Below are 11715 nucleotides of genomic sequence, written 5' to 3' on the forward strand. Positions count from 1 at the left end.
GATGCCATCCAGCCATCTCATCCTCTGTCGTTCCCTTCTCCTGCCTACAATCTTTCCCAGCATCAGGGTCTTTTCAAATGAGTCAGCTCTTCGCATCAGGTGGCTGAAGTATTGGTTTCAGCTTCAACATCAGTCCTTCCAGTGAACACCCAGGACTGATCTCCTTTAGCATGGACTGGTTGGATCTCCTTGCAGTCCAAGGGACTCTCAAGAGTCTTCTCCAACACCACAGTTCAAAAGCATCAATTCTTTGGCACTAAGCTTTCTTTATAGTCCAAGTCTCACATCCATACATGACTACTGGAAAAACCATAGCTTTGACTAGATGGACCTTTGTTGACAAGGTAATGTTTCTGCTTTTTAATATGCTGTCTAGGTTGGTCATAACTTTCCTTCCAAGGAGTAAGTGTCTTTTAATTTCATGGCTACAGTCACCATCTGCAGTGATTTTGGAGCCCATAAAAATAAAGGCAGCCACTGTTTCCCCATCTATTTTCCATGAAGTGAAGGGACCGGATGCCGTGATCTTAGTTTTCTGAGTGTTGATATTTAAGCCAACTTTTTCACTCTCCTCTTTCACTTTCATCAAGAGGCTCTTTCTGGCACAAGGGTTGTGTCATCTGCATATATGATATTTCTGCATTTGATATTTCTCCCAGCAATCTTGATTCCAGCTTGTGCTTCTTCCAGCCCAGCTTTTATCATGATGTACTCTGCATATAAGCAGGGTGACAATATACAGCCTTGACGTACTCCTTTTCCTATTTGGAACCAGTCTGTTGTTCCATGTTCAGTTCTAACTGTTGCTTCATGACTTGTATACAGGTTTCTCAAGAAGCAAGTCAGGTGTGTGGTATTTCCATTTCTTTCAGAATTTTCCACAGTTTATTGTGATCCACACAGTCAAAGGCTTTGGCACATCAATAAAGCAGAAATACATGTTTTTCTGGGACTCTCTTGCTTTTTTGATGATCCAGCAGATGTGGCCAATTGATCTCTGGTTCCTCTGCCTTTTATAAAACCTTTTTTGAACATCCGGAAGTTCACAGTTCATGTATTGCTTAAGCCTGGCTTGGAGAATTTTGAGCATTACTTTACTAGCATGTGAGATGAGTGCAATTGTGCAGTAGTTTGAGCATTCTTTGGCATTGCCCTACTTTGGAATTGGAATGAAAACTGACCTTTTCCAGTCCTGTGGCCACTGCTGAGTTTTCCAAATTTGCTGACATATTGAGTGCAGCACTTTCACAGCATTATCTTTTAGGATTTGAAATAGGTCAACTGGGAAGTCCATCACCTTCACTAGCTTTGTTTGTAGTGATGACTCCAAAGGCCCACTTGACTTGAAATTTCAGGATGTCTGGCTCTAGGTGAGTGATCACACATTCGTGATTATCTGGGTTGTGAAGATCTTTTTTGTATAGTTTTTCTGTATATTCTTGCCACCTCTCTTAATATCTTCTGTTTCTGTTAGGTCCATGCCATTTCTGTCCTTTAGTGAGCCCATCTTTGCATGAAATGTTCCCTTGGTATCTCTAATTTTCTTGAAGAGATCTCTTGCATTTCCCATTCTATTGTTTTCCTCTATTTCTTTGCATTGATTGCTGATGAAGGCTTTCTCATTTCTCCTTGATTCTTTGGAACTCTGCATTCACAGGGGGTATATCTTTCCTTTTCTCCTTTGCTTTTCACTTCTATTCACAGCTATTTGGAAGGCATCCTCAGACAGCCATTTTACTTTTTTACATTTTTTTTTTCCCTTGGGGATGGTCTTGATCCCTGTCTCCTGTACAATGTCACGAACCTCCGTCCATAGTTCATCAGGCATTCTGTCTATAAGATCTAGTCTCTTAAATCTATTTCTCACTTCCACTGTATAATCATGAAGGATTTGATTTAGGTCATACCTGAATGGTCTAGTAGTTTTCCCTACTTTCTTCTATTTAAGTCTGAATTTGGCAATAAGGAGTTCATGATCTGAGCCACAGTCAGCTCCCAGTCTGGTTTTTGCTGACTGTATAGAGCTTCTCTATCTTTGGCTGCAAAGAATATAACCAAACTGATTTCGGTGTTGGCCATCTGGTGATGTCCATGTGTAGAGTCTTTTCTTGTGTTTTAGAAGAGGGTGTTTGCTATGATCAGTGTGTTGTCTTGGCAAAACTCTATTAACCTTTGCCCTGCTTCATTTTGTACTCCAAGGCCAAATTTTCCTGTTACTCCAGGTGTTTCTTGACTTCCTAGTTTTTTCTAAGGCAATGCCACCCCACTCCAGTACTCTTGCCTGGAAAATCCCATGGACGGAGGAGCCTGGAAGGCTGCAGTCCATGGGGTCGCTGAGGGTCGGACATGATTGAGCGACTCCACTTTCCCTTTCATGCTTTGGAGAAGGAAATGGCAACCCACTCCAGTGTTCTTGCCTGGAGAATCCCAGGGACAGGTGAGCCTGGTGGGCTGCCGTCTATGGGGTCGCACAGAGTCGGACATGACTTAAGCGACTTAGCAGCAGCAGCAGCAATAATAATTAAAAGGTGTATAACTTCCTTGCTAACATCAGTGAATGGGGCACTCTCCATCCCCCCTTCTGATGTCTACGTCAGAAGCTTTCTCTGTCCCTGTTCATACTTTACTAAAACCTTGTGACACAAAAGCTCTTGAGTGATTAAGCCTATTCCCTGGTCCTGAAACTAAACCTTCTTCTTCAGAGATCAAGAGTCTGACACCATTCACCATAGGCTATCACCTTGGGGCCTTGTCTGGGATCTTCAGGACAAGGAGTGGCGGCTGCACAGCACAGGAGCGGCCAAGAGGAGCTACCCCACATTCAAGGTCAGGAGCGGTGGCCAAGAGGAGATACTCCACGTCCAAGGTCAGGAGCAGTGGCTGTGAGGAGATACCCAACATTCAAGGTGAGGAGTGGCAGCTGCAGTTTGCTGGAGCAGCCGTGAAGAGATACCATACCCCACGTCTGAGTTAAGAGAAACCCAGGTAAGATGGTAGGCGCTAAGAGAGGGCATCAGAGGGCAGAGACACTGAAACCACAATCACAGACAGCTAGCCAATCTGATTACACGGACCACAGCCTTGTCTAACTCAGAATATGTAGAAATCTCCTAATACTCAACAACAACAAATCAAATAACCTGGTTCAAAACAGGGTAATGGACTTAAAAAGACGTTTCTCCAAAGAAGATAGAAAATAGCCAATAAGTGCATGAAAAGATGCTCAATATCACTAATCATTAGGAAAATGCAAATCAAAACTACAATTAGACTCCACCTTACATTTGTATGTAGATAGGAAGGCACCTACCAAAAAAAATCCAGAATATAAATGTTGTCTAGGATGTGTAGAAAGCTGGTATCCTTGTGCACTACTGATGGTAATATAGAATGGTATAGGTGTTGTGGAAAACAATACAGCAGTTCCTCAAAAAATTAAAAATAAAATTACCACATGATGAAGCAATTCTCTTTCTGGGTATACACTCAAAAGAAATAAAAGCAGGCTCTTAAAGAGAGATTTGTAGATCTATGTTCATAGAAGCATTATTCACTGAAGCTAAAATGTGAAAGTAACCCAACTGTCCATTGTTGGATGACTAGATAAGTAAAATGCAGTATATACATACAATGGGATATTACTCAGCCTTAGAAAGTGAGGAAATCCTAACATATGCTGCAACGTGGAAGAAACTTGAGGACATTATGCTAAGCAAAAGAAGCCAGTCACAAACTGTATCATTCCACTATATAAGGTACTTAGGGTAGTCAAAATCATAAATATAGAAAGTAGAAAGTGGTTGTCAGGGGTTAAGGAAGGGGGAATGGGGAGATATTGTTTAATGGGTAAGATTTTCAATTTTATAAGATGAAAAGAGTTATGGAGGTAGATGGTGGTGATGGTTGTGAATGTATTTAATGCCACCAATCTATATATTTAAAATTATTAATATGGTAAATTTTATGTTATGTGTATTTCACCACAATAAAAAATGAAGAAAAAGGCAATTTATTTTTTAGGTAATTTATGACTATTCAGACAAAGCACAGAAATCTGTAAAGATTAATTATATCCATAGTATTTTTTATGTAAAAATATAATTTATTATTTTCTTTTTGAGTTTTTTTGTTCTTAAATTAACATAAACACAATGTCAGAGCTCTGAATATCAAAGAAATAGAATTTCTGTTATGAACATTTTCTTTGAGCCATGGATTACTTTCTAGAACCCATCACTGCCATAAAAGTGTTCTAGTTCCAAGTTCTTCCAATTATTATATCTGTAGCTTTGGACAACATATTTGTTTTTGAAGACTTTATTTCCATATTTTTATGTACTATATGTGATGATGACTTTAAATGTTAATTGTTAAGATTAAATATTGTGATAATACTTCATGAAATGGTTAACCTTATATGTATAATGAGGAATTCCTAACATTGTGAGTTTTTTATATCTTCTACATCTAGGGTATATTAAAGGTCAGGGTTTATCTTAGATGAATTTTCAATATCATCACCCAAATGTTACTCAGGAATCTCCATCTTAATTCAAAACTATGACATCACCCCACACCTCCTTCCCCCTTCTCATTCTTCTCTAATTCCCAATTTGCTTAATGGCACCATTATCTTCCCATGTTGGAAAGTTGAAAAATATAGTAAACTTCACAGTAAACTTCCTCTTACATCAAACAATCCAGTAATTCCAACTGTTTTGTTATCATTGCTCTCAAATATGTTCTCTCCTGTCTATTCTTACTACTTACAGGTTTATTTCGAGTCCTTTTGAATTAGAGTCTGGACTACCATGCAGGTGTGCTTTATTATCACTCCCTTACACCTTCTCCTTAAATCCATCTTCCATACCACCATCAGCGTTATTCCTCTAAATTATATCATATTGCCACATACTTAAATCTTTTAAGGGTTACCTATCTATCACCTTTGGAGTGAAATGTAGATTTCCTACTGTGACAAATTTCCTGATTATTTTTCCAATCTCATTTCTCATCAGTCCCTGATCACACCATGGACTATAATGCACACTAAGTATGGGCAGTTCCCCAAATGTGCTATGATCTTTTTCAGCTGACCTGAAGAACAGAAACTTGGGAATGGAAGGATCAATATTGTTTACAGAAGTGTGAAGCTTTGTGGATAAGGTAGGTCTTGAATTGAGGATATGTACCCAAAATAATATGGGGCCTGTATATACAAGAAAAACTATAGGGAAAAAGTGAGGAGACTCCTCTGGTTGGAACAGACAGTTGGATTTAAGTAACAAAAAAGAGGCATACAGAGAGAGTGGTGATAAATTGATAAAGGACATACATTATCAGTTTTCCTAGGTTAACAAGGTTGAATGGGAAAATAGCAAGTTATGCAAACAATGAACAATACTGATGAGTCTCAACTATTTTAATTTTGTTTACCACACTCATAAAACTATAACAATAATAAACAACAGTAACAATAAAATATTGATTGATTGTGGGTGGTATAAAACCTAGGGTGGTCATTACAGTATTAAAAGCATCTATCACAAGATTTGTCAAACGTTAAGACCATCTTCTGGAGAAGGAAACTTACACAATAGATGGAAAGAATTTCTGGTTGAAAAATCTAACTGCACTTTTGAGTCATTAACAATACAAAATATTTGTATAGGATTTCTAGAAAGGACCGTTTCCTAATTCTAGAGTCTGGCAGAAGCAAAGAAGATGAATGGGGTAATTGTCACAATATATTTTAAAGCAACACTTAATGTAATGGGAAAGGGGATGTGAGAAAGAACATATAATAAATACTGTTCATGGGACTCTAAGTTTTGAAGTTATTTGCTCATATCCTCAAAATCTTCTTTGCTGTGTCTTTATCTTTTCCATCTCAATGTATTCTTTTCATTAATCAAGGGTGGAGGTTTTCTCTGCTACCTGTCTGGAGGTTGACCTGAAACAAACCTGAAACAATAGGGTAAAAAACAAACACAAAAAACTTGGGAGTTAAAAGTGGTAATGAAAGAAAAAACATTTTTATCTTCAGACTACTTTAAGTAATTATTTAAAGAAAATATTGGGTATCATGAGCCTTGAAAGCTTCAAACCCATGCCCAAGAAACTACTGTGATGACTTTACAATTATAGATATAATATTATATCTTAAAATACTAAAATAGAACCACATTAATGCTCATTTTGTAACCTAGATGTCTGCTAATATTAGGTTAACACAATATTTACTATACTTGATACTTTTAATTACATATTATTAAAATATAAACATAATTAACTCTAAATGTTTAATTTTAGACTCTGATTCTTTTTCATTTAGTAGGTATATGATCATAAAAATTACTTCAGTACATAATGTCTCATTTTCCTCATCTGTAAAATAGGGATAATAGGGAAAATTATGTAACATCATAGGCCTGTTAGGATAAAATAAGCTAATACATATGAAACTCAAGAATGCATTTCAGATAGTGCTATTAAATTGTTGGTTATTAAATAGCTGTCTGAAGATTTACCTTAGATTTTATGTATTTTTCAATTTCAAAATTGATGTTCTTCCAATATTTTATGTCATATAATATTGTTTATTGGAGAAGGCAATGGCACCCCACTCCAGTACTCTTGCCTGGAAAATCCTATGGATGGAGGGGCCTGGTGGGCTGCAGTCCATGGGGTCGCTAGGAGTCAGACACGACTGAGTGACTTCACTTTATTTTTTCACTTTCATGCATTGGAGAATCCCAGTGATGGGGGAGCCTGGTGGGCTGCTGTCTATGGGGCCACACAGAGTCGGACACGACTGAAGCAACTTAGCACAATATTGTTTATAAACTATATTCAAGAGTAGTACGAAGTCATGAAAATAATCATACTGAGAATTGGATTTTTTCTGAACTTTTGCTTAAAATTTTCACAATTAACAAATCTTAGTCAACTTTTTTCAGATTCAGAATATTGTGAAAGTATTTAGAAATGATCTTTTAAAGGCCTAGAGCAATCCTTTGCTTGTCTGATTATCTACAATTATGCAGTTAGGTTGAATGAAATGTGCTTCTTGGCTGTGACCCATAGACATTGGCAGTATAGCATTTATGAGATGAAATAAAATAATGCTAGTGCTGGTTTCTTATGTTGTTTACACTTCACTTATTACTTGACTAACCATATTTTATTCAGGATCTACCAAAATAGCAGGCATGAATAAATATAGATTGTTCCCAATTTATAAATAAAAGTTGTATTCTAGAAATTCATTTGTAATTTAATCATTTGTAATACAATTATTTTCTTATTAAAGTCACTGTAAAAACTCAGATGGTAATGGCCCCTAAAGTAACACAAAAGCAGAGGAAGTTATATGTGGGGTGTGTGTGTGTGTATAGACTTTCTGTGAGATATGGGTAAAAAGGAGGTGATTGGGGATATCTTTGGAGGTCAAGCTTCCAGAGTCAGCAGCTATGCAGTAGAGTTGGCTCAGAACAGCTTTATACAATAGTTATTTTCTGTGTGGAGTAAGGAGGTCAGGGAGATACAGTGACCTCAGAAAAGGAAAAACATAAGCTAGCAGTAAATAAGTGAGTATCTGTTAAAATAGTGTGCTTATATTTTTGGTAGTTATAACTTTGAAGTCTGCAATTGTGTTGTGTATGTGATGAGATAAGGGAAGATCAGGAATACAAAGATAAGTATTTCTTTTACAAATGAACCTAGATTAGCCAGAACATACTGGGATTCAGCAATGTGATAAAAACAAAGTAAAGATTACTGGATCATGCTTATTATTCCACAATATCACTCTTTCTCCATATAACATTATTTCCTTTGCCTTCTCCTCCAATATACTGCTTACTGCTGCCTTCTTATCCCCACTCTTCATTTTATTGAGGAACTGTACTACACTGGATAAACAGGTTTTATCCTTTAAACATCCACTTTATCTTTAGAAGTAAATTTATTGACTTGATTCATGAGAGATTTCATACTCTGCTTGTTTAATCATTTAACATTTATTGTCTTTGACATCCAAACTCAGGCTTTAAAACTTTGGAAACTTTAGTCTATTACTTGTCCCTCTAAGTAGAAAATGTAATAAATTTAGACACAGCTGCCTTAGTTTTTTCAAACTGGAACACATGGCAGGTTATACAGATTCTACAGTTGTCGAATGCACACTTGTATCACTGCAGCAAACATTTTTTGAATTTAAAATTCTAGTGAAATCTTTTTGAGAATAAAATGCCTCTTTAGTCAATTATTTAAGATATATGATGCTCAATAACATACTGTCTTTAAGTTCTCCCAGTTTAGTCCCTACCAATATTTGGACTCACGTTGATGTGGTCTGGCTTTCTCTATGTGTCTAGATATAGTACATCATTTATCCCATTGTTATATTCGAGGGGACTGGACCAAAGAACTCGATCCATTAGGGAAAAATATATATTCTGAAATTCCTACAAAAAGAAGGTTATTGGCAAATTTTCTGCAACAGGGGCAGTAACAAAGTGCTCTTTACTTTGAGCTTGGGGCAACTGGTTTTCCTTTGGATTGCTCACCAGAATCACTGTAGGTTTTATGGCTGGCTCAGAAAACTACACAATAGTGCAGATAAAGGAAAGAGGCTGGATTCAATCTGAAACCTTGATCTTTAGCTGATTAACGATCATTTTCTCCCAAATTATTCAGAGAGCAGCAGGTCACATTGTCAGCAGAAGGAACATTGTTGATTTGTTCAATATTATTTTGTTATACTCAATTTGAGATCTTTTACTGATTCATCCCAAAGGGAGTTGACTCTATCACAATTAAACACTTTGATGACCCTATACTATCTGATAAGGAATCCAGCAATAAGATACTATGGAAGCACTTTAGTATTATGAAGAAATATTATCAAATTGATGTATAAGAGAGTGACTTTATGAAAAAGTTTGGTGCACAGCTGGCCTCATTAAAGTAGCTTAACAAATTAACAGACCTTGATTAAGTTGGCAGTATCTTTGGGTAGGAGATGATTTTGCTGTATCTTAGACTGAAAATCCCCAGAAAACATGTCTTCCACTGTAACAAAACACAACAAATTCCTAAAAAGCTAGGAATGGAAAAATAGTTTATTTGTATGTAAATATATTTAATTAAGAAGCTATTAGGCAAGACATTGCTTTGATTATTTGGAATATGTAGGTACTATATTTATCTGCCTAAAGGATTGGCTTAACTAAAATTTATTTCAATAAATATTAAGCAGATTAATTAAACTTATTCATGTAAATTCCTGGCTATATAAATAGGAAGGAAATAATATATTAAGTAGACCATTTTGAATTGAAAGTAGGAAAATTTTGGCCACTTTGAAGACATACTGCAAATTAAGCCTTTCTTGAACAAAGACTTCTTCAAATACTTATAAACAAAAGCATTTTTGTGGTTAATTTTTGAAGTATTTACTAATTCAAGAGAATTTTGGTGCAAAAAGCATAATGTATTTGATTGATATTTTCAGACACCTGCTGCTAGGAAGGTCTGAATAACTCCATATTCACACAACTCTCATTATAATAGACTGTACTATGTGAAGATTTTTTTCTTCAGTGTCACTACTAACTCATATTCGTACTTTAAAAAATCTACCACAAATTAGAAGTGTCACTGCTTTGAATGACCTTAATGCAACTCTTCTCCTGTACATTTGGACCTGTCAAGGACTTAAGTTAATTAAATCCTTGAGCAAATTTTATTAATAAATCAAAGCTATTTTCACAGTTTGAAAAAGGTAGGCTACTAATATTACCTTTTGTATGGAATCAAATTGTTTATGCAGAATTGTAACTAGATAACTTATTAAATGACTGTAGACTCTATAGTTCTAATACCATTATCCATGGAAGTCAATGATAAACTTCACAAAAAGACAGATTTCACGAGTTACAATTTTGCTTGTTTCTGAAAAGTGCAAACCAGAATAATAGTCCACACATACATATTTACAACTATTTTAATACATTGGTGACATGTTGTGATCTAAGCATCCAAAATGTTTATAACCATTCTGGAAACTCAGTAAGATGCTATTTTATTTGTCTTCATATAGTTTCTACCTTCAAACATCCACTTGTTTTCCTGTTAAGAAAAGTAACTTCAAGTGACATGTGATCTAAGCATCCAAAATGTTTCTAACCATTCTGGAAACTCAGCAAGATGCTATTTTATTTGTCTTCATATAGTTTCTACCTTCAAACATCCACTTGTTTTCCCGTTAAGAAAACTAACTTCAAGTGCTTTAAAGGGCACTATTTTTTCACTTAGTCTGTATGTTTTTAAAGCATTCTGTGCTATTTACTTATTAAAAGCTTAATGACTGAATGAAGATAGTATGAATGGATTGACTATATGTTCTGATGCTGAGCTGGCTGTTTGGTTCACTTATAATTGGTAAATAAATTATTCCTTTAAAGTGAGCTTCTTTCACTTAAATTGTTTGAGTGGGGAAAGCACTTTTGTTATCCCCATTATAATTGTTTGTGAGGTAAGTATGGACAAGGATGTAACAAACCAGGGATATGTGAAAATATCAAAGCTCTAAGGAAAGAGAATCACGTATTTTTTCCAGAAAAATACTTTGTTAGTGAAGGCATGCAAAATACATAGTTTCTTAAGCTACTGATGAATGTATTGTGAAGTCCGTTTATCTTCAATGAAAATAAAGTCATTGCATATATTTCCATTACATAGCCATAGTCAAAAGGTTGGAATGTATGTACCCACAGCATAGTATTTATGGTAGTCTATTAAGTTCTATTAAGAACTGCTTTTTATTATTATGTTTTTGGGGAATCAAATATCCTCCATTAAAAATTTGATTTTTTTGTGTATAGCTTTCACCCAAAACCAACATATTTTACATATCCCAATTTAGGAAACAGCTCTTAGATACTATGATTTGAACTGCAAAATGTTAGCTGCCTTCCTTAGCTAGTAAGCTAAAACTTATTATAATCAGACTTTCATTTAGCTAAAACATCAAAGCCATAAAATAAAGCATATTTAAATGCTTTCATACTGCTGTAAAATTTCATTTGTGAAAAATACCTGGGGAAAACATCTTTTTTTTTTTTTCCCTCTAATGTTAAGTTTTGTATCTGAGCAATATTATTTTTATTAGTTATCATTGGCCAATATTATGTTTACCTATACAGAAGCTATATATTTATACTAAGCAATTACAACTATTTCCTGGGAGGTGTGTTCTCTTGGGAAAATCACAAAATTTTCCTCTATTAAAGTACAAGAGGATTAAGAAGATACTGATTTTGTACTTTCATTTTGGTTATAAGAATATATGCCTTATTTTGAATACACAGATTCTAATAGAAAACACATCCTAATAGAAAACAGTTATTTCAAGTTGCACACTTATGAACACAGACACAACAATCCAAATTAAGTATATTTGTTTGTCATGTCTAATGAACTATAACAAGGCTAAAATTCAAAGCATACTAAATTATGCCTCAATGAAAACATCTTGGTAAAGTTTCATCAAAATAAATATTACTTGCTGCTGATAAAAACATTTTATCAAACAGAAATCTTTGTGTATGCAATTCAGAGTGCTAGAAGAAACATTTGATAAAGACTTATTAAAATATATTAGTTTTACTTATTTTCAGGGGAAATAAGATAAAGTAAATTTTAAGTCAA

General features: G+C 35.1%; 1 protein-coding gene across 2 annotated transcripts in view; it reads right to left on the reverse strand.

The window, feature by feature from the left end:
• Window positions 1-5407: 5407 nt before the first annotated feature.
• The window catches only part of LOC139180901 (uncharacterized), a 462995-nt gene continuing 456687 nt past the window's right edge, over window positions 5408-11715 (reverse strand). For both annotated transcript variants that reach the window (XM_070783492.1, XM_070783493.1), the window contains 2 exons: window positions 8993-9075; window positions 5408-5964 (listed from right to left, as the gene is read on the reverse strand). In XM_070783492.1, the coding sequence (XP_070639593.1) occupies window positions 8998-9075 (78 nt within the window). In that variant the 3' untranslated portion in view covers window positions 5408-5964; window positions 8993-8997. The remainder of the gene's footprint in view (window positions 5965-8992; window positions 9076-11715) is intronic.

Source organism: Bos indicus, chromosome X (genome assembly GCF_029378745.1).
Source record: "Bos indicus isolate NIAB-ARS_2022 breed Sahiwal x Tharparkar chromosome X, NIAB-ARS_B.indTharparkar_mat_pri_1.0, whole genome shotgun sequence".
Lineage (NCBI taxonomy): Eukaryota > Metazoa > Chordata > Mammalia > Artiodactyla > Bovidae > Bos > Bos indicus.